The sequence below is a fragment of the Saimiri boliviensis genome, chromosome 4 (genome assembly GCF_048565385.1).
Source record: "Saimiri boliviensis isolate mSaiBol1 chromosome 4, mSaiBol1.pri, whole genome shotgun sequence".
Lineage (NCBI taxonomy): Eukaryota > Metazoa > Chordata > Mammalia > Primates > Cebidae > Saimiri > Saimiri boliviensis.
The window spans coordinates 155,542,365-155,565,724 of record NC_133452.1 but is presented as its reverse complement, the minus strand read 5'-3'; the positions used below and the strand labels follow the sequence as shown (position 1 = coordinate 155,565,724).

Here is a 23,360-nt window from a genome sequence, read left to right as displayed (position 1 = left end):
CCTGCTTTGCAGCCCAGTTCCTAACAGGCCACGGACCAGTACCAGTATGCAGCTTGGGGGTTGGGGCTTAAGGAATACAGGGCTGGTAAAATAATCATTGAGGCTCAAGTCCAGATTTTCAATATATGCGGTGAAGCATGCTCAAGACTGATATCAAATCTGAGGCCAGTTGACAGCTTCTAAGAATTGTGAGTGGATTTATTTCTTAAAACGAAATTATTGCAATATTAGGGTAGATAATATATCCATTTTAGGGTCTTTTCTTTTTTCTTTTAGAAGTTTACTTACACATTTATTATGTTATTTATATGTTTATAATGTATATATGGTATTTATAGGATCACTTAGGTTCTGGGATGTTTACATTAACAAAGATCTCTGAGGAGGATTTTCTCAGTGAAGAGGACTTGATTTACAAAATTAAATTCCAGAATTTTCTGACTGACAGTCAATCCAACTGCCAATGGCTTTATCTGCTATCTATCTCACAGGAGACACCATTCATCAGAGAAGCTGATGGTATGCTGGATAAATTCTCTAATTCAACCAGAAGGACTCAGCTGTCTTTCCTAAGTCTGACACATGAGCAAGGGGCAAATCAAAGTGGAAAAAAATCATTTTAACATCCAGAATTTTTAAACAATTAGAATTTTACTTTATTTCAGAATAAGTTTACAGTTTGAAAAATGATTATTTACTAAAGCCACATTATTCATACAGACAAAACTTTTATAGCAAAACCTAGGTACATGAGCATTAATAATTCAAATACTATATGGATATAGAAGGTATTTAAAAAACGGAAATGATGTATCCCAAAGGCTGTAATAGGCACAATATATATGCTTGTACTGGGCCTGCAAGCATTAGACTATAATTCATTAAATGTGATCCAAGAAGTTGCAGATTTTCAGCACTATGTACTGAAAAGATACAAAGGAATAGCATAGCTACTCTTACGCTGAAGCAGCATCTACTATCAAGACTACAAAATAGAAGCAGCAAGCCAAACCAAAAGACAATGCCTTAGGTTTTAAGAGAAGTAATACATGTATGGCTTTTTCATGTTCACTTTGGAGCCTGGTTAGCAAGTCTGGCAGGTGGAAAGGAGGAAATCAGTCTATAATAAAACATTAAAGACATAATTTACAAGGCATCTGATATTTAACAGCTTCAAACTTGGAAAACAATAACTGAGCTTGATTTTAGAGTAAAGTTGCAAGGTATTACATAGCCAAAACGATTTCTCCTGATTAATGTTCTGGCATAAGAATCTCTTACGCACAAGAAAAGTAAGTTTTCAGATGACATGGTGGAAAAATACTTCAGATGGATAGTTATAATTAGAATTTATTTTAAGTTTTTAGTAACTACAGAGAATACAGGTCTTTGAAGGACCAAGGAACTGAATTTCGTCCTTAATATGGATTCGTACCTTTTAAAAGCGTGGGCTGAAATATGTACGCATGCTGACGATATCCACGCTGATACAGGCGAACGTGTGGTAACAGCAAGAAAAAACGTGTACATTTTTCAGGGCACACTACTACTTCTATGTTATATTGAAATTGTGTAAAAGGTAAAAATGTACATCTTAGATTCTCAAAGGTATTACTTTTTAACTAGCAATGAAACTAAGTGTAAAAGTGAATCATGCAGCCTTTTTACCTATCAGTTACTGTGTTCCTGATATGAGGGGAACAAAATTCTTTTTTTTTTCCTTAAAATCCATAATGTTCACAAGTCATCACGTGGAACTAAAATCACACACAAAGGCAAATCATGAGGAAACGTTAAATATTTCAAAATGCCCATGAGGCGTGCCAGAAACAGTGCTGTGTCTATAGCACAGAATCGCTGGAGGCCAAAGCTAACGCAGTAGGGGCTACTGCGACTTCTAGCTCTTCACTGCTGCTTTTTTGTTTGTTTGATAGGGGGATTCAGGTATTCAGGTGAAGGGGTTCGGTCTCTTGGGAAGTTAGGCCATAATTTCTGCAGGCTCAGTGATTAACTTGGATCCATCCCATGCTGTCTTGAACTGCTCAGGAACGGGAAATTCTCTCTGGAAAAAGGCAAGAACAACAAAGTGATTTACACTACAACAAAGTGATTTAAACGAAGGCCTTTTTTTTGCAAACAGATGGAGAGGCTGATTTGTGCCACATGACAGACAAAGAAATCTGATGGAACTGCAAGCTGCGTCATGGGGAGGTCTTTGTCATGTGCTGACTTGTATATAGCACGTGTCATCAATTCTGTCACTTCAAGCCAGTATCATCATTAAAGCTAAAAACATCATTTATAATGAACCAGGCATCCTCTAAGCACTGGACATACGTGAACTCAGCAGATCTCTTATAATAACCGTACGAGCTAGGAGTTCTTGGGATGTCATCTGTAGGAAACAAAAGCCTGAGAGATGAAGCAACTGGCCTCAAATGATGTGGCCAGTAAGAAGCATATCCAGAAATCAAACCTGGGCTCTATCTTACCCACTACTCCCCACTGAACTTTAACATGCACATGAATCAACTGGGATCTTATTAAAATGCAGATTCTGGCCAGGCACACTGGCTCATGCCTGTAATCTCAGCACTTTGCAAGGCCAAGGCGGTGGATCACCTGAGGTACAGGGTTCAAGACCAGCCTGGCCAACATGGCAAAACCCCATCTCTACTATGAAAATACAAAAAATTAGCCGGGCATGGTGGCAGACACCTATAAATCCCAGCTGCTCAGGAGGCTGAAGCAGAAGAATCACTTGAATCCAGTAGGTGGATATTGCAGTGAGCCAAGATTGTGCCACTGCTCTCCAGTCTGGGCAACAAAAGAGAAAACTCTGTCTATTCCCACCCCCCACCCCCCCAAAAAAATAATAATAAAATGCAGATTCTGACCCAGGATCTTTAATTAAAGTGCAGATTCTGATTCAGGATCTTAGGAAAATGCAGATTCTGATTCAGTAGGTCTGGAGAATGGAATGAGAATGTGCATTTCCAACAAGCTCCCAGGTGATGCCAATGCTGCTGGCCCCTGCCACATGGAGAAGAAAGGTTTGACTCCAGAGGTAGCTCTCTACTCTCTGATAAATTGTAAAAATGAGCTTAGGGTTCTATATATGCTTGTTACCCTTCACCATGGCACCCACTCTTCCCATTGGAAAACGCACACACATACAAATGCACACACACGAATAATAGAGAATAGTCAGAAGAAAGTAGTCTGAGTCAACACTCTCCTTTCCCAGAGAGTGATTCTCCAGTCACTTCAGAAGAGGATAGAAGATCTCCTCCAAAGCAAGGAAGAAGGATAGGTCTTCCTCAAGACCTTCACAAGAAGATAAAAAAACCTCTCCAAGGGAAGGAGGCCCTGGACCCAGTTTCCGGGCCTCCTCAGACTTCCAGTCAACGCAGTGCTTGTTGAAACCTCATGTGTCTGATAAACTGATGCCTACACTCATAAGCTGTGGCGTTCCAGTGGAACAAACATGGGTACCTATCTTCCCAGATGTAGGATCCAACTGTTTCTTCTGGATGAAGCCATTAATTCATTCATTTAAAAGGAAAGGCCTGGGCCAGGCATGGTGGTTCATGCCTGTAATCCCAGAACTTTGGGAGGCTGATGCCAGCAGTTCATCTGAGCCCAGCAGTTTGGGACCAGCCTGGGCAACGTAGTGAGACCCCACTGTACAAGGACAAACCTTTCACAGTGTAGTGCTGCTGAAGAGCCACTCGGATTTGGCATCTCTTTTGGCAGACTTGCACAGAAGGACTCCCAGGAGTTGGGATGGTAATCCCACCCTCCCCTTTGTCTCTGTCTGTCCTCAGGGATATTGTTTCTACAAAAAATGCAAAAATTAGCAGGGCATGGTGGCACACGCCTGTAGTGCCACCTACTTGACAGGCTAAGGCAGGAAGACTGATTGTGGTCGAGGCTGTAGTGAGCCATGATCACACCACTGCACTCCAGCCTGGGGAACAGAGCAAGACCCAGTCTGAAAAAACAAACCAGCAAATAAATAAATAAATAAATAAATAAAACAAAAGGCAAAGCCCTTGCTAGAATGAGTGATGTATTTTTCTTGAGTAAAATCTGCAATGGAAACATCTTCAAGTAAAGAAGCCACAATCTGAATAACGTGTGTGCGTTTGTGCAGCCAGTATTCCTTCTGGGGCTCTTCTGGATGAGTAGACAAGTCTTAGTGTTTGTTCTCAGGAACCAGGCCAGGTAGGGAAGGTGCCAGATGAGGGCGCCGCCTTGATAGTAACTGCACTACAGCTGTCCCAAATCTGTTCCGAGCAGTGAGGGGTTAGTAATACGCTGACGGGTCTTCCCTGGGAGACCAATTTCTTTCAAGATGAGTCATCCCCTCCATCCATTCCCACACCATAATGCCCACGGCAAGGCCTCTGTGTTGTTCCCTACCAGCTCCAACCGAGAACACATGAAGAGAGCCACAAGGTAACTGACCTACGAGAGAGGGTCACAAGGTAATCAACCTGTAAGAGGCAAGACCTTGGTTTTTATCATGAACGGTCAGGTTTTGACTTACACTCATCTTTTTTTTTTTTGAGACAGACTCTCACTCTGTCACCAGGCTGGAGTACAGTGGTGTGATCTTGGCTCATTGCAACCTCTGCCTCCTGGGTCCAAGCTATTCTCCTGCCTTAGCCTCCTGAGTAGCTGGGACTACAGGCGCGTGCCACCACACTCAGCTAGTTTTTTGTATTTTTAGTAGAGACTGGGTTTCACCGTGTTAGCCAGGATGGTCTCAGTCTCTTTCTTGACCTCGTGATCGCTCGCCTCAGCTGCCCAAAGTGCTAGGATTATAGGCATGAGACACTGCACCTGGCCACACTCATCCCTCAGGCCAGTGGATCTCAATGATGGCTCCCCACTGGAATCACCTGGGAATCTCTAACAATTACAGGTACCTGAGTCCCACACCCATAGATTCCAGCTTCATTGGTCTGCAGTGTTCATCCAAACACCACTGCTTTTCTTAGCAGATCTCGTCCCATACAGCTGAACAGGCCAGGGCTCCCTCCAATTTTTGGCTCTCCTATGCTGAAGCTGTTGGCGTTAGCTCTCCAGGAGTTTTTTTAGGTGGAGAGCCCAAGAGGGGATTCTTCTCTAGCTCAGGGTTAGGCTGTCCATACACACTTACTAGTGAAGCATGGCCTGAGGCTTGCGGAGTTTTGTTTTTTAAACCGAAATGATGAATTCTGGCCTGTAATGTATGAAGTGTGGCTGAGCGGAGCTGAAGAACTTCCTGCCAGGTGGGGAAGGGAGAACATGGCAGCGGTCACGCTGTCTGCTTCAGGAGCTCAGCCTGCGTGCTGACTGCTGTGTGGGTCCTGGCAATTGACCCCTCAGGCTGAGGGAGCTCCTCTTCCAGACGTATGCCTGCTAAGTCGTTTTCTCCCATCCTTCCCTGGTTCACTGCCTCCCTGCACAGGGAAACTTAGAAGGAATTTTCTCTGTATTTATTTCCCCACTTCCAAGTAGCAACTAGCAGATCCATCACACTTCATGAGCCGGAAATGCACTTATTTATTTCTACTCCCTTTTCAACGTGTGAGAATATGTGTATGCTTCTTTTAGAAGCTTTGTTGAGGAGAGAAAGCAAAGAAAATAAACAGTGGCCAAATCCTGTAAGCTAGAGTTTCTCAGAAGGGCTGTTGGATGGACTAATAGCATTAGAATCACTGAATATGCGCCAGGTGTGGTGGCTCACGCCTGTAATCCCAGCACTGTGGGAGATTGAGATGGGTAGATCGTAAGGACAGAAGATCGAGACCAGCCTGGCCAACATGGTGAAACCCCGTCTCTACTAAAAATACAAAAATTAGCCTGGCATGGTGGTGGGTACCTGTAATCCCAGCTACTTGGAGGCTGAGGCAGGAGAATGGCTTGAACCCAGGAGGTGGAGGATGTAGTGAGCCGAGTCCATGCCATTGCATTCAAGCCTGGGTGACAGAGCAAGACTCCGTCTCAAAAAAAAGAATCACTGAATATGCCTGTTAAAAATCTAGATTCCTAGGCCTTACCCCAAGCCTCCTTAATCCAACCTCTGGGTGCAAGATTCAGGAATTGGTATTTCATAAATGTTCCTGATTCTTACACTTAACCTCTCACTCAAGCTGCACAAATAGGCCTACTTAATATCTCTTCTCTGTCCTCCCATTTTTCCTCTGAAGTAATTCTCTTTCTTTCCTGTTTACCTCCACCAGAGTAAAGGAAAATATTTAGTCTTACATAGTATGAACTCAGATGCATGCTGTGCTATTTTTTTTTTTTGAGATGGAGTCTTGCTCTGTCACCAGGCTGGAGTGCAGTGGCTGAATCTCAGCTCACTGCAACCTCCACCTCCTGGGTCCAAGCGATTCTTCCGCCGCAGCCTCCCGAGTTGCTGGAACCATAGGCGTGTGCCACCATGCCTGTCTTATTTTTTTGTATCTTTAGTAGAGACGGGGTTTCACCATGTTGGCCAGGATGGTCTCGATCTCTTGACCTCGTTACCCGCCCACCTTGGCCTCCAAAGTGCTGGGATTGCAGGTGTGAGCCACTGTGCCCGGTCCATGCTGTGCTATTTGATAAAAGCTAGTCCGTTAAACTAATTATTCGGACACTATCTTGAGAATCACAAATCCAGGAGTGAGTACAGTCAAAAAGCTAATAGGCAGCAAGCAATACGGAAGACAGCTCCCTGAATGCCTCTTCTGCCTGTGAATTATGCTGCAAATAAAGCTCGCGGGTTGGTAGTTGATTAATCAATCTCTAAGAATGTTAATAATGAAGGCTCAAGAAAAATTCTTGGCAGCTTTGGAAAGGTACTTACATAATCACCATCCTGAGGGATAAGTATGTTCATTTCAGATGACTTGGCGCTCACAATCTCACAGTCTAATGCATCTTCACTGAGGTATATGTGGCAACCTTCTGTCTTATTAATGGAAATTGTTGGCACTCTTCCCATTACCTGAAAGAGGGAAAAAAATCTGGGACCAAAGGAAAGAAACAGAAATAACAATGCCCTCAAAGAAATACAATCGCCACTCCTCTTGGCTTTAACTTGGGCTTAACAAAGCATTAAGATTCACTGGGTCAGAGCTGGGGAGGCAGGAAATGGCAAAGTCTTCAGGCAGAATAGGATAGGTGTCATTTCGGGACAGAATAAAAAGGACCACACAAGGGGATTCTCAAACCTCATGGTCTCTTTCCTGAGACAAAATTAAGAGATTAATTTGGAAACAGCAGCTAGATGTTCAGAAAAAGCCTCACAACCTTGTTAGTGGATTTGAAACATGTATTTGATTACATGATAAAAGAAACAAGATGCATTTGCATTCATTTGCTTGAAATTTTACTTTTGACAAATCTCTAAGAAACTGGGATTAAAAGAAGTTCTAATGTTGTCACTTACAGGCAAAACTATTCTTAAGTAAAAATTGAGTAGATTTTTCCTGAACTTAAATAAGGAACACTACCATTCTTTTCACATAAGTCCTTTGCCGGATAAAAATCTCAGTGGCTAAATTTGAGGCTTACCTGAGATGAATGTCTAGGTATTTTGAAATGTATTCATTTCAGGAGCCAAAACTAGGGGCTTGGCTCAGGATACCTGTTATACAAATAAATAGGATCATACAAAAGAGGAGGCGATTCTTTGTATTGTTTATAAATATCGAAGTGCTATAAAAATTCTGATGGGTTTTAAATTTCTCTTCTAACAATCAGTTTTCAGACATCCCCCCTAAAATCTCCATAAGGGCAGACTGTTCACCCAAAGACCATATTACAACTCTATAATTTTCCTTCTTGTCATGGTAATTAAAGCGATAAAGACATCTCTTCTTTCGCCGTGGAGAAAAGGCTGGACTACAAACCAGGAGCAACTCCTATTGATGGTGCAAGTGATGTAAAGAATTCCTTGTGGGGAGTCTGGTCAGGTCACCCTAGTTCTCTCTTTCCTCCTCTCTCTCTGTAGAAACTGGACACTGAACTGGAATTGAGTGCCAGTGCAAAAAAAAACCCAAAAAAATGCAGGGGTAGTTCAAGGTCAGGTACACATCATGGTCTCCCACAAATAATAATATGGCACATATATCTGTATTTCAAAAATGTGTCTGCAGTAATGTTTTGGTAATTTCTAGATATGCTTTCTAAATTTTTTATTTTTATTTTATTTATGTACTTATTTATTTTTGAGACAGAGTTTCATTTTTTTTTCTTTTTTTTTTTTTTTTTTGAGACGGAGTTTCGCTCTTGTTACCCAGGCTGGAGTGCAATGGCACGATCTCGGCTCACCGCAACCTCCGCCTCCCGGGTTCAGGCAATTCTCCTGCCTCAGCCTCCTAAGTAGCTGGGATTACAGGCACGTGCCACCATGCCCAGCTAATTTTTTTGTATTTTTAGTAGAGACGGGGTTTCACCATGTTGACCAGGATGGTCTCGATCTCTCGACCTTGTGATCCACCCGCCTCGGCCTCCCAAAGTGCTGGGATTACAAGCTTGAGCCACCGCGCCCGGCCAGAGTTTCATTTTCATTGCCTAGGCTGGAGTGCAATGGTGTGATCTTGGCTCACTGCAACCTCTGCCGCCCGGGTTCAAGCGATTCTCCTGCCTCAGACTCCTGAGTAGCCGGGACTGCAGGCATGCACCACCATGCCTGGCTAATTTTTTTATTTAGTAGAGATGGAGTTTCACCATGTTGGTCAGGCTGGTTTCGAACTCATGACATCAGGTGATCTACCCGTCTCAGTCTCCCAAAGTGCTGGGATTACAGGTGTGAGCCACCGTGCCTGGCAGCCTTTTTCTTATTAAGTTCTTTATAAATTCTAGATACAAATCCTTTTTGATTATTTGCATTGCAAATATCTTTCTTCAGTCAATGGCTTGTCTTTCAGCTTTGTATATGATGTCTTCTGTTAAACATATAATTTAAATTTTAATGTAGTTAAAATGACCAGTCCTTTCTTTACGGTTTGTGGTTTTTGACTCTAATTCTTTCCTACTCTGAGGCATAAAATTTTTCTTCTACATGTTATTATCAAAGTTGAAATGCTAATTTTTCACCATTAGCATTATACATAGTGAGGCAGAATTCAGTGTATTTTTTTCCCACAAGGATAATCAATTGTCCTAAAATACAAATTTCCATCTATGCGTCTATTGATTTCAGGGCATGCCAATCTGTTTCATTTATCAATTTTTGTATACCACAAACAATATAGCATTCACAGTGAGTCAATATCAGGTACGCAAGTCCCTTCACCTCATTCATCTTTCACATTGTTTTAGCTATTCTTGTCCATTTGTTTTACAAATGAATTTTAAGACCATTTTTCATTTAAAACTGTTGAGATTTTGAGCTGAATTTTTTATTAAACTCACATTAAATAACTAAGACAATTGATAGGGATGTCTTCCTGTCCATTTACTTACAACATCATTCTTTTTTTTTTTTTTGAGACGGAGTTTAGCTCTTGTTACCCAGGCTGGAGTGCAATGGGGCGATCTCGGCTCACCGCAACCTCCACCTCCCGGGGTCAGGCAATTCTCCTGCCTTAGCCTCCTGAGTAGCTGGGATTACAGGCACATGCCACCATGCCCAGCTAATTTTTTTGTATTTTTAGTAGAGACGGGGTTTCACCATGTTGACCAGGATGGTCTCGATCTCTCGACCTCGTGATCCACCCGCCTCGGCCTCACAACATCATTCTTGTATTTATTGTAACTGTCTCCCATTTCTGTTTAATCTTTTGCTAGGTTCCTTACAGTGTTGTTGCACGTAGCAACAAAATAGCTATTTCCATTTATTTTCCATTGCTTTTTTTTTTTGAGACAGAGTCTTGCTCTGTTGTCCAGGCTGGAGTACAGTAGCACCATGCACTGTACTTGGCTCACTGCAACCTCCACCTCCCAGGGTCAAGCGATTCTTCGGCCTCAGCCTCCTGAGTGGCTGGAACTACAGGCACATGCCACCACACCTGGCTAATTTTTTGTATTTTTAGTAGAGATGAAGTTTCACCGTTGTTAGCCAGGATGGTCTCGATCTCCTGACCTCATGATCCACCTGCCTTGGCCTCCCAAAATGCTGGGATTACAGGCATGAGTCATTGCACCCAGCCTCTATTGCATTTTCTAAAACCTATTTGTGGTAGAAAGAAATGCTATTGATTTTTACATGTTCATATTATATCCTACTATCTTGCTGAATGTTTCTTTAGTTTTATAGTTTCTTGAATCTCTTGGGTTTTATATAAAGGCACTTATTTTGTTGAGAAATAAGGACATTTTTGTCTCTTCCTTTCCCAGTTTTATATCTCTCAATTATTTTTCTCATCTTATTGCATAGGTTAGAAATTATAATGCATTATTAAACAGAAGCAATGACAGAAGGGATTCTCTTCTTGTTTCTGCCTCTATTTTCTTACTCTTTTTTTTTTTTAACCATGCATCTTCATTGCTGTGAATTTGATTTTAATGTGAATCTCAAAGCTTCAAATGAAGTATGATTTTTGCTACAGGAGTTCCACAGATAACTCTTAACTCAGTTGTGAAATGTAGTATATTCCTTCTGACTTTTTCCTAGGATATATATATATGTGTGTGCATATATAGGTATTTACATGTGTACATTTAGAAGAATGAAATCATGCTCTACATAATGGTATAAGACTATTATTTTCTCCTGATAAAATATAATAATTATCTTTCTAGATCACTTTAAAAATGGTTACACAATATTCCATTGTATGGAATTCAGAAGTTTTAAATTTTTCGGTAGACATACCTGCCTATCTGTTTTGAAAATTTCTTCTATTTCTTCTTGGTTTAGAATAATTTTCTCCCCCCAAAATCATGATGAATATTTAGAACTTCCTATTTTCTCCATGGTTTCATGTTTTATACTTAATTTACTTGGTTGTGTATTTTGAATGTGATATATTTACATTAAAAAATGCGAACTCCTTATATATGGTTCCACCCGTTGCTACCTAAGCTCAATTTCTGTAAGAATAAGAGGGATCTTGAAACAAACTCTCTAAAATTAAGGTGTGTCTGTGGTATGTGTGTTAGATTGCATTATTTCTGAGACGCTTTCAACTGTAACACACTATGATTGCATGACTATGGTTAAACATGTCCTCTCACCTTTGCCGTCAAATATTACTTTACTATTGTTAATTCTAGTTTCATAAAATTAAAAATAATGTAAAGTGGGAAAAAGCCTGGTTTTTTTTTTTTTTTTTTTTTTTTTTTTTTGAGACAGAGTTTCGCCCTTGTTACCCAGGCTGGAGTGCAATGGCGCGATCTCGGCTCACCGCAACCTCCGCCTCCTGGGTTCAGGCAATTCTCCTGCCTCAGCCTCCTGAGTAGCTCGGATTACAGGCATATGCCACCATGCCCAGCTACTTTTTTGCATTTTTAGTAGAGACGGGGTTTCACCATATTGACCAGGATGGTCTCGATCTCTTGACCTCGTGATCCACCCGCCTCGGCCTCCCAAAGTGCTGGGATTACAGGCGTGAGCCACCGCGCCCGGCAAAAGCCTGGTTTTTTACATAGGAACTCCCACCATCCAAAACAGCTCTTCAGAATGTGTGTTCTCATTAGGTTTCTATGAACCATGATCATCCTTGAGGTACTGGGTTTTTTCTGAAGATGAGTGACTTCCTTAACATTTTCATGCATAATAGTTTAAGGAGAAGGCGGTGTTATTAAATGAATAAATGTGGTGATCAGAAATACTAAACTGGGGCTGGGTGCTATGGCTCCCACCTGTAATCCCAGCACTTTGGGAGGCCGAGGCAGGCAGATCACTTGAGGTCAGGAGTTTGAGACCAACCCGACCAACATGGAGAAACCCTGTCTCTACTAAAAATACAAAAAAATAGCTGGGTCTGGTGGTGGGTGCCTGTAATCCCAGCTACTCAGGAGGCTGAGGCATGAGAATTGTTTGAACCTGGGAGGTGGAGGTTGCAGTGAGCCGAGATCGTGCCGAGACTGTGCTCCTGCCTGGGCAACAGAGCAAGGCTCCATCTCAAAATAAAAAAGGAAAACAAAACTGGGAGATAGTGTTTCCAGAATGTTAGGCTTCATGTGGGCAAGGATTCTTGTTTTAGCTCACTGCCATTTTTTGTTTTTGAGACAGGGTTTACCTCTGTCACACAGGCTGGAGTATAGCAGCTTGATCATGGCTCACTGCAATCTTGACCTCCTGGGCCCAGATGATCCTCCCACCTCAGTCTCCCAAGTAGGCGCCCGCCACCATGCTAGGGTAATTTTTTTTATTTTTAGTAGAGAATCTCACTATATTGTCCAGGCTGGTCTTGACCTCCTGAGCTCAAGTGATCCACCTGCCTCAGCCTCCTAAATTCTTGGTATTAAAGGTGTGAGCCACTGTTCCCAGCCCCAACTTCTTAATGGACAGTGAAATGTAAAACATACACTCAAACATACTCTAATTAAAAGTGTCGGGCCGGGCGCAGTGGCTCAAGCCTGTAATCCCAGCACTTTGGGAGGCCGAGGCGGGTGGATCACGAGGTCGAGAGATCGAGACCATCCTGGTCAACATGGTGAAACCCCGTCTCTACTAAAAATACAAAAAAAAAAAACTAGCTGGGCGTGGTGGTGCATGCCTGTAATCCCAGCTACTTGGGAAGCTGAGGCAGGAGAATTGCCTGAGCCCAGGAGGCGGAGGTTGCGGTGAGCCGAGATCGTGCCATTGCATTCCAGCCTGGGTAACAAGAGCAAAACTCTGTCTCAAAAAAAAAAAAAAAAGTGTCAGTGGTAAGAAGCCCAACAACACAAAAGAAATAAAGATCCCTAAAACCAGATTCCAATTTTAACAAGCATTATTAGGAAATATCAGATAGTAAAGGATAATAATGTGAAAAAAATGTAATTAAAGATAGAAGTTATGTGGCTGTGTATGATGGCTCACACCTGTAATCTTAGCACTTTGGGAGGCTCAGGTGGGAGAATCACTTGAGCCCAGGAGTTTGAGACCAGCCTGGGCAGTACAGCTAGGCCCTGTCTCTACAAAAAATAAAAAAATTAGCCAGATGGTGGCACACTCCTGTAGTCCTAGCTATTCAGGAGGCAGAAGTGGGAGGATCAATTGAGTTCAGGAGTTTGAGGCTGCAGTGAGCTATGATCACAACACTGCACTACAGTCTATGCTCAAGCAAGACCCTGTCTCCAAAAAAAAAAAAAAAAAGATAGAAGTTACAATTGGCCAAAACCAAGAAGTCCTTCAGATTTTGGCATATTATAAAATTCCATCTGGCTAAAACACAATTATTGAAGATTTTAATTCACATATTTTCCTCTGTTTTGTAAATTCAACTCCAACCCTACTTCCCAGGTTGTTTTTCTGATCTCACTGATTGTTTTAGAAAAACTTTTCCTCCTCATGATCCAGGACCAATTTTTTCTGAGAAAAAAGTTCTCTTTGGAATGGTACTAACCATACTAGGAGAGTCTCACAGTATTTTTATTCATGCATTAGCTGATTCACTCAAATCATACTCAACAAACATTTACTGGATACCTACTATGTGCAGGTACTGTGCAAGTCTTTGGGGATATAAAGATTAGTTAGCTGAACTTTTTTTTTTTTGAGATGGAATCTTACTCTGTTGCCCAGGCTGGAGTGCAGTGGCATGATCTCAGCTCACTGCAATCTCTGACTCCCAGGTTCAAGTGATTCACCTGCCTCAGCCTCCTGAGTAGCTGGGATTACAGGCACCCACCACCATGGCCGGCTAATTTTTTGTGTTTCAGTATAGACAGGGTTTTGCCATGTTAGCCAGGCAGGTCTGGAACTCCCCGACCTCAGGTGACCTGCCTGCCTTGGCCTCCCAAAGTTCTGGGATTACAGGTGTGGGCCACCGAGCCAGGCCAGTTAGCTGTCTTTGAAATAGAGATGGTGTGCCAGTAGTGGAAACATAAAATGGGATCTGTTAGAAGAGACTGAAAAGAGGAACTAACACTGAGAAGTAAGAGAGGGGTGTACCGATGACAGAGCTGGGTCCAGAAGGAACAGGAATGGTAATATTTTAGGTGGCCATAGGAGAGCAAGGCCCTTTCCTGCAGGCAGAGTGGATGGTCTGTGCCAGGCCACAGCTTAGAGCATGGCTGGAAAGGCTGCTCACCTGGATTTGAATGTCCTTGGAGTTGATCACCTCCACAATGCCCACCACACTGTCAAACACCAGGGCAAACTTCTTACAGTTGTCTAGGGGGAAAAAAAAAAATACCGAGAAACCAACTCCACTAAATATATACAACTTATTTATATAACATCATCATAACCATAGAGCCATAATTCTGCCCTACCAATGATAATGGAGTTTACTTTCTCTTTTATCTGAAGAGTTGACTTTTCGCATTTGAAAATGTAAGCCACTTGTTTCAGCTCAGTCTCTGAAATCACAAGGTCATTCCTGTCCTCTTGGTATTCCTAGAATTAAAACAAATACAAATATGAAACATAAGGATATACAAATGGAATCCACCACACTCTGAAATTACTATGAGCTCAGCATGAAATATGGCTTTACAATATATTCTTTTGGAACCATCTCCTTCCTCTGTCATTGTTACAATGGGAAAAACAGAACCACTTCTTGGAAGCAGGTCAGTATCTCTTTGTAAACATCAGGTCGCAGGCACCCTAGTAGATGGGAGGCTGCAGCAGGGATGTGAGAGCTTTTTGTTGAGACCTTGATGCCAAGTCTAGACTTGATGCTGCAGCAAAACCTGCTGTGTCAAACAGGAGTTGGGCAAACAGGGCTGATGAAGGGTCACAGCAATGGTCTAAGCCCCATGTGTTTTCAAGGCAATGATAACTCTCCAGGGACTTTTGTCCTTCATCTTTAGGGAAGCCCTACAGATCAGCAGGAGACACCAGCTCTCCCTCCCATTTGAAGTGTCTACGTCCTGCTCACACACTTAGCCTGGACAGTGGCGGGTGGCAGCAGTAGGGTACAGTGGTATCAATCCCTCTACCTGTAAGACTGAATGAAACATTTCACAGCACATCAAAGTGGGGCACAGACTTTTCAGTACCATATATAAATACACACACATATTTTTAATTTTCTTTATTTTTTTTGAGACAGAGTCTTGCTCTGTCACCAGGCTGGAGTGCAATGGCAAGATCTGGGCTCACTGTAACCTCTGACTCCCAGGTTCAAGCGATTCTCCTGCCTCAACCTCCCAAGTAGCTGGGATTACAGGCAAGTGCCACCAGCTAATTTTTTTATTTTTAGCAGAGACAAGGTTTTATCATGTTGGCGAACATGGTCTCGATCTCCCGACCTCATGATCTGCCGGCCTCAGCCTCCCAAAGGGCTGGAATTACAGGTGTGAGCCACCGTGCCCAGTCAGTTTCATATATTAATGGTCTGTCTTGCTGCCGGATTAAAAGTTTATAGAAAGAATAGCTAAATTCATAGAGACAGAAGGTAAAATGCTAATTGCCAGGGGCTGGGAGGGCGCGGGGATAGAAATAGGGAGCTATTTAAGGGTACAGAGTTTCGGTGCCACAAGATGAGAAGAGTTCTGTGCTGGGTGGTGGTGATGGCAGCACAACCATGGGAACAGACTTAATGCCACTGAACTGGACACTTAAACAAGGGGAACAGTTCATTTTATGTTACGTGTATTTTACAACCACTTACAAAATAATTTAAAAAGTTGAAGAAAAGAATGCATGAGAATTCGTGAAAATAAAGTTTATGGAAGCATTCAGAAATACCCTGGTTTCTACTTTAGCCTGTGGTTTTCTCCTCTGTCACTTCACTTAGGTGGTTAATGGATACAAACAGATAGTCTGAAGGACTAAATTCTAACTTTTCAATAGCAGAGTAGGGTAACTATAGTTAACAACACTTTTATATATTTCAAAGTAGCTAGAAGAGAGGCCTTGAAATGTTCCCGTCACACAGAAATGATAAATACTCAAGGTAATGGACACCCCAAATACCCTGACTTGATCCTTACACATTCTTTTTTTTTGAGACAGAGTTTCACTCTGGTCACCCAGGCTGGAGTGAGGTGGTGTGATCTCAGCTCACTGCAACCTCCATCTCCTGGGTTCCAGTGATTCTCCAGCATCAGCCTCCGGAGTAGCTGCAACTACAGGCGTGTGCCACCACACCCAGCTAATTTTTGTATTTTTAGTAGAGATGGGTTTTCACCATGTTGGCTAAGCTAGTCTTGAACTCCTGACCTCAGGTGATCCGCCCACCTTGGCTTCTCAAAGTGTTGGGATTACAGGCGTGAGCCACCACGCCCGGCCAGCTGATCATTACACATTCTACGCATGTAACAAAATACCACAGATACTCCATAAATATGTACACGTTATATATCAATAAAAAATTAAAAGAAATCCTTTGGATCTTGGTACATGGTTCGGCTCTTGGTCCTCTCACTGGTGCGTGTCAGGAATACAGGTTAAAGCACTTCACTTACCACTCTCCATTTCTTTCCTTCCAACTCGAACACAGGGGCATGTTTTTGAGAAGGATGGGATTTAGGAGACGTGGGACTTGGAGTGTGGCTTTTGGTGGGAGATCGAGTTTGCCCTCCTTGAGCCCGCAGGCTGGGATTCTTGTATGTCTTCTGGTCATCTGTGACATGGCGGAGCCCTAGGAGGGTAACACACACGGACACATTTAGTTTATGCAAAGGGAAATGTCTCTAACTTGGTAGATCAACAAGTGTCTATAAAGAGCACAAGAACTTTTAGTAATGCCACTTTCAAAACAGACTAGTGCTTTCTCCAAGTTAGGATGCAGGATCTGAGTCCTGTATAAGTTTACAGTTGATAGCAGTACTGTAAGTTTGTTTTTTTTTTTTTTTTTTTGAGATGGAGTCTCGCTCTGTCACTCAGGCTGGAGTGCAGTGGCACGATCTTGGCTCACTGCAACCTCTGCCTTGCGGGTTCAAGCAATTCTCATGCCTCAGCCTTCCAAGTAGCTGGGATTACAGGCGAGCGCCACCATACCTGGTTAATTCTTGTATTTTTAGTAGAGAAAGGGTTTTATCATGTTGGCCAGGCTGGTCTTTGAACTCCTGACCTCAAGTGACCTGCCTGCCTCGGCCTCCCAAAGTGCTGGGATTACAGGCATGAGCCATGGCACCCCACCAAGTATTTTTATTTTAAACTTCTTCTGTTGGGAGATAAAATGACACACAAAAATTCTGCAAAGATCAAACCACCTCACGAAAAAGGATCACGTCTTACTTCTTCTCTTACGGCTAAATCATTCTCCAGACACAGCCTAAAAGGTTAAGGCATTCCAATGAGTAGATATCGGAATATGGAACTGACTTTATGAATCCATTCCTTTACTTTGTAAATGAGTTTCACAGGGCATAGCAGAGCCAGTTGGAGCCAGAAAAAAATTTAGAATATGGGATTCTTAGCTCCTAGCCCAGTATAGAGGGGATATAATTCTTTGATAAGCCTGTACACTGCTTCAGGACAGAGGAGCTAAGGTTTGCCATTTTAATTTATTTATAAACAAGTTCTCACTCTGTCACCCAGGTTGGAGTGCAGTGGTGTAATCTCAGCTCACTGCAGCCTCTACCTCCTGGGCTCAAGGGATCCTCCCACCTCAGATTCCTTAGTAGCTAGAACTACATGTGTCTGCCACAATGCCAAGCTAATTTCTGTTAATTTTTGGTAAAAATGGGTCTCACTATGTTGCCCAGGCTATACTTGAACTCCTGAGCTCAAGCAATCTTCCCTCCTTGGCCTCCCAAAGTGCTGTGATTACAGGCGTGAGCCACCACACCTAGCCTGCCATTTTTATTTCACTTGATCTTGATGCCTGGGTTGCAGACGATGATGTGGAAGTGCCGAGGGGTAAGGCAAGGACGCAGCACAGTGGTCCATTTAGAACCCAGCATCTCCGAGGTCTTCCTTCTGGTCTGCACAGTGGCCCCCGAGCCCGTCTGCATGGACACAAAGAACACGGCAGGCTCCCGTCTTCTCAGCACCAGCCCCGCTCTCCCTGCATGCTTGGGATAGCGATGGAGTGATATATCTGTCACTGCGGCTCTGGCCGCTCTTTGTGTCTGGGAGCCAGAGGGCAAGGGAGGCAGCTTCGAGGTCTTGTTTTCTCACCTTTCGTAATTGCTTCTCCCTGGTTAAGCTGGGCAAATAAAGCTGAGCGTGAAGGAGAGGATTCCTCTTTTTGGCCTTCATTCTCAAAAAGTGGAGGTGGCCCTGGAGGAGGTGGAGGAGGAGGGGGTGGAGGAAGGCCAGGCCCAGCAGACAGGACAGAAAACGCTGATGCCGTGGATGCTACAGGACCCTGAGAAGACAGAAGACAGAGTGTTGCACTGAGACTGCGCCCTTGGTGGGATTTTGCCCGAATGAGTCCAAACCTACTGCCAATGAGGGGTTGAAGACTCAGCAAACGCTCCCAGAGGGCACACCTGGGCATCGCGGGTCTGTTTACGAGGATCTGAACCAAAGTAGCTCCAGCTTGGGAACGAGGAGCATGACTCAGCTATGTGGCCCTGTCTGTAAGTAGCATCTGCGTGGCCATGAGTCCTGCTGCCAAGTCAGAGGCCAATGAGCCATACTCACCAGTCCAGGTGCAAGGCTCAGGATCACAATGACTCTGGGCCTTGGCCAATTTAGAATCACAAGAAAAAAGTGGTCCAATTGATCAAAGGATTAGCTCTTTTGAGACACCAGAAACTGTAACCACCAATGTGGTATGGGGGAAGCTAAAAATATTTGGTGGTTATTGGATGTTTCTGAACCTTTCTGAGCAGTGAAAGACAGAGATACAGAAACTCTCTGGACCTGATTTTCCAGATACACCTGCCTCAAACTGACCCCCAAACAAGGCCCATATGTGACAATGATGCTTGTCAAATATGAAGGTAATGAGGTGTGGGAAGTTGAAAAGTTCCTTTTTAAGGTTTCCTTTCTTGTTAAAGAATAAGTGTGCTAATAACTTTATGAAGCCCTATCCTATGTAGCTGTTAGACATGCCATGCTTACAGGCACGCAGTATATTCTCTGTCCTTGTACTTCAACCAAGATATCAGTGTGCTCACAGGCATGTCCCAGCTCTCCACTGCTATTTAGAAAAGTTTTACGTTGTTAGCCAATCAGGTTTTAGTTTAGATTGTGAGTTCTGACTCCAGCCAACAGAGATCAGACACAGCAGTAAGGATGACCCCAAATGCATAAGGGATAAGTGTGTGTGTTTTCCTTTGTTCATTGTACTCTCATGGCAAGATGGCTAGTGAGGGTACCCTTCCCGCAGTCCAGGAAGTAAAGACTGCATTGCTGAAAAATCCTTTTGTCTCAGTGCTAATTTTTCTTTGTGGCACTGAGCATCTATTTCCAACATGAGGGTGCAGGACCCATATGACTTTTCATTGAATGTTGGTTATTAGTGAACCAAATGAAAATTAGATGATTCCCGATCCAGAAGCGATGCTTATTCTTATTTTCACTGCTGCGTAGAGGACAACCTTTGTTTTCAGTATGAGAGCCTAACAAATTCAAACGGCAGTAAGAGGTGACAGACAAGGGGGAGACTTGCTTTAGTTCAGTTTTGTCTTTTTAAGGAGACAGGGTCTCACTCTATTGCCCAGGCTGTGTGCAATGGCATGAACATAGCTCACTGCAGCCTCAAACTCCTGGGCTCAAGTGATTTTCCTGCTTCAACCTTCTGAATACCTGGGAATATAGGTGCACACCACCATGCCTGCCTAATTTTTATTTATTTATTTATTTTTTTCTGTAGAGATGAGGTCTCACTATGTTGTCCAGGCTGGTCTGAAACTCCTGGCCTCAAGTGATCCTCCTGCCCTGGCCTCCTGAAGTGCCAGTCTTAATATTTAGGGAAAAGATCCCATAGATGATATTTTCATAGAACTTAAAACTGGTAGGATGGAAACACATATTCCACAAACTTGGCCTATGTACTGTTTTACATTTATTTATTTATTTATTTGTTTATTTATTTATTTATTTATTTGATGGCATTTCACTCTGTCATCCAGGCTGGGGTGCAGTGGTATGATCTCAGCTCCCTACAACCTCTGCCTCCCAGGTTTAAGTGATTCTCCTGTGTCAGCCTCTCACGTAAGTGGGATTATAGACATGTGCCACCATGCCCAGCTAATTTTTGTATCTTTAGTAGAAAAGGGTTTCGCCATGTTGGCCAGGCTGGTCTTGAACTCCTGACTTCAAATTATCCACTTGCCTCAGACTCCCAAAGTGCTGGGATTACAGGCGTGAGCCACTGCGCCCAGCCCTGTTTTACTTTTAAATCCTCAAGTAGAACTGTATACCTATAATAAGGAATTATAAACAAATTCAATAGTGAGGAAGCTTAACAAATTGGGAGTGATGGAAATGTGGCTTAGGCTCATAAATTTTCAGTATCAAATATGGAAGGTAAAACATTACGTTAAGTGCCAAATATTAATGAAGACAGAATATCCTTATTGTCATAAACAACTTAGTATTAGTATTATGCAGTATCAAAATCAGGAATTCTTAACCTGTAGAAGTTTTCTGTTAAAACAAAACAAAGCATGCTGGCTCAGGCATAGTGGCTCACACCTGTAATCACAGCACTTTGGGAGGCTGAGGAGGGTGGATTGCTTGGGTCTAGGAGTCTGAAACCAGGCTGGGAAACAAAGTGAGACCCAGTCTCCACAAAAAAAAAATACAAAAAATTAGCTGGGCACGGTGATGCATGCCTGGAGTCCCAGCTACTGGGGAGGCTGAGGTAGGAGGATCACTTAAGACTGGGAGGTGGAGGTTGCAGTGAACCTAGATCACGCCATTGCACTCCAGCCTGGAAGTGAGACCCTGTGTCAAAGCAAAGCAAAACAAAACAAAACAAATGCAATTTTCAAAGTACTTATATAATAATTCCTATTAAGCGTAGAATTACCCTGAAAATAAAAGATTATTCTCTTATTCAGAATACACATCTTAGAAACCCTGCAGGCTGGAGAGCTCATCTCCTGAAGATTTAATTTGCAATGCTTTTTGTTTCTAAGGAAGAGCAGCCTAATTCCAATAGGACTCTTGCGTCAAGTAGAAAATGATTTCACAGTTCCTGAGACTGACCATTTTTCTCCCCAGTATTTGAAGTATTTTCTATGTTATTAAGATAAGATTTGAGAATTCGCTCTGAATCAGAAAGACAGGGTAATAGAAGCTTTGCGCATCAAACAGTATTCTGGTCCTCAAACGCTGAGAACCACAAAGTATTCCTTTTACTCCTAAGTACATTATAATCGATTTCAGCCAGTGAAGGGACAGCCCCCTCTCTCAACATCTGAAACACTGCAGCTGTACACTCCTATTTTGTGGAAAGGGGAGACGATGCTGGCTTCTAAATCTTAGAATGATTTAGATGGTTGCCTGGCTCTCGGAATTCAGAGAGACTCTCTCCAAGAGCCATTGAAGGACACTGAAATGAAAAAGCCACATATTCCACTTTTTGGAACTTTGATACATTCAGATGGCTGGCCCAGGAACATGAGACAAAGGATTTAATGCTACACCAGTTGAAAATAAAAGCCAAAAAATAAGGGAACTCAGGACCTGTTGAAACTCTGCCTTGGACTAATCCTTTGTATGTCCTGGCTCATTCCCATATCAGCCCTAGCAAGAGCACAACACCAGGCTCTTGTTTCCAAGGTTTCTTTCCAATCAGCATTCAGGGGCTTTACTGTACAGCGGACTCAAAATCAAACTGATCAGATGTCCCCTTCACTGGGTCTCCGTGAGCTGCCCCTTGCAGGGTCACTTATCTTTGCCTCCTCTTCTCGTTCTATGGGAGATTACAGAACATGACACGGAAGCTCTCTACATTCTCCTATGTACCTGGCCACAAGTGGAATCACAACCTGACACTGTCTTTAGATGTCCCAAGAAAAAACAGAGAGGAGGCTGGGCGTGGAGGCTCACATCTACAATCCCAGTACTTTGGGAGGCCGAGGCAGGTGGATCACCTGAGGTTGAGACCAGCCTGACCAACGTGGTGAAACCCCATCTCTACTGAAAATACAAAATTAGCCGGGTGTGGTGGTGTGTGCCTGTAATCCCAGCTACTCAGGAGGCTGAGTCAAGAGAATTGCTTGAACCCGGGAGACAGAGGTTGTGGTGAGCGAGATCACGCCATTGCACTCCAGCCTGGGCAACAACAGCAAAACTCCGTCTCAAAAAATAAAAAAATTAAGAACAGGTGAGGCAACCTATTAGTGTTCTTACCCATTTTTAAAAAGCAGATACCAAAAAAGTCCAAGTATCACCTGACAGTCTCTCTTGGAACAGGTGGATTACGTTGCTTGTAGCACAGCTTTTGTTAAGCTGTTCCTTCCATAGAACTAGCTTAGTGGTAGCAATGCTGTGAGCCACCTGTCTTTAGGTATTTGTGGAGACTGCACATAAACCCACAAAATGAAACAGCTGACATGCCGTGGCACTGTTTATGGGTGTTTCTCTTCTCCCTCACCCTTCCTTTAGCAGCCCCTCCTCCCACTCTCTTTCATGGACACAACATACACTCCCTTCTGTTTCTCGGTTTGATTCTCTTTAGCCGCCCGTCTCTGAACCATCATGGCCCATCAACCACCCTGCTTACCATTAATGATCTCTAGGTAGCAGTGACAAAGTACAGGTGTCCAATCATACACTTTAAAAGCAGTTCAGGCCCAGTGCAGCAGCTCATGGCTGTAATTCAACCACTTTGAGACGCTGAGGTGAGAGGGTCACTTGAGCTCAGGAGTGAGGGATCAGCCTGGGTAGTGAGACCTTGTCGCTACTAAAAGTAAAATAATTAGCTGGGTGTGGTTGTTACGGGATGGCTGTCTCAGCTACCCAGGAGCTGGGAAGCTGAGGCGGGTGGACTGCTTGAGCCCAGGAGACTGAGCTGCAGTGAGCTCGGATGGCAACACTGCACTCCAGCTGGGAGACAGTGACCCTGTCTCAAAAAATAAAAGCAGTTTCAAAATTACAAAGCCATTTCAATTACAATACACTTACATCTTCATGCTACAACTGTAGAGACTACCAATGCTTTACAACTGAACTTTTTTTTTCTTCTTTTTTAAGAGACAGAGTCACACTATGTTACCAAAGCTGGTCTTGAACTCCTGGGCTCAAGACAGCCTCCCACCCCGGCCTCCCAAAGTGACAACTGAACATTTTAATAAAATACTGTTTATTAATTTTTCCAAGGACAAAGAATCCCAAATGGCCCTGTGCAATATGGAACACAAAACATGAGGATGATAAGCCTTTCATATACCATAATAGGAGGGAGTGATTAAGAGGAAGAACTACC

General features: G+C 43.1%; 1 protein-coding gene across 2 annotated transcripts in view; it reads right to left on the bottom strand.

Annotated features, from left to right (window-relative positions):
- Nucleotides 1–632: 632 nt before the first annotated feature.
- Nucleotides 633–23,360, bottom strand: part of CAP2 (cyclase associated actin cytoskeleton regulatory protein 2) — a 151,094-nt gene continuing 128,366 nt past the window's right edge. For both annotated transcript variants that reach the window (XM_039462690.2, XM_074398478.1), the window contains 6 exons: nucleotides 18,152–18,341; nucleotides 16,492–16,667; nucleotides 14,350–14,473; nucleotides 14,166–14,248; nucleotides 6,842–6,982; nucleotides 633–2,062 (listed from right to left, as the gene is read on the bottom strand). In XM_039462690.2, coding sequence (XP_039318624.1) covers nucleotides 1,979–2,062; nucleotides 6,842–6,982; nucleotides 14,166–14,248; nucleotides 14,350–14,473; nucleotides 16,492–16,667; nucleotides 18,152–18,341 — 798 coding nt within the window. In that variant the 3' untranslated portion in view covers nucleotides 633–1,978. The remainder of the gene's footprint in view (nucleotides 2,063–6,841; nucleotides 6,983–14,165; nucleotides 14,249–14,349; nucleotides 14,474–16,491; nucleotides 16,668–18,151; nucleotides 18,342–23,360) is intronic.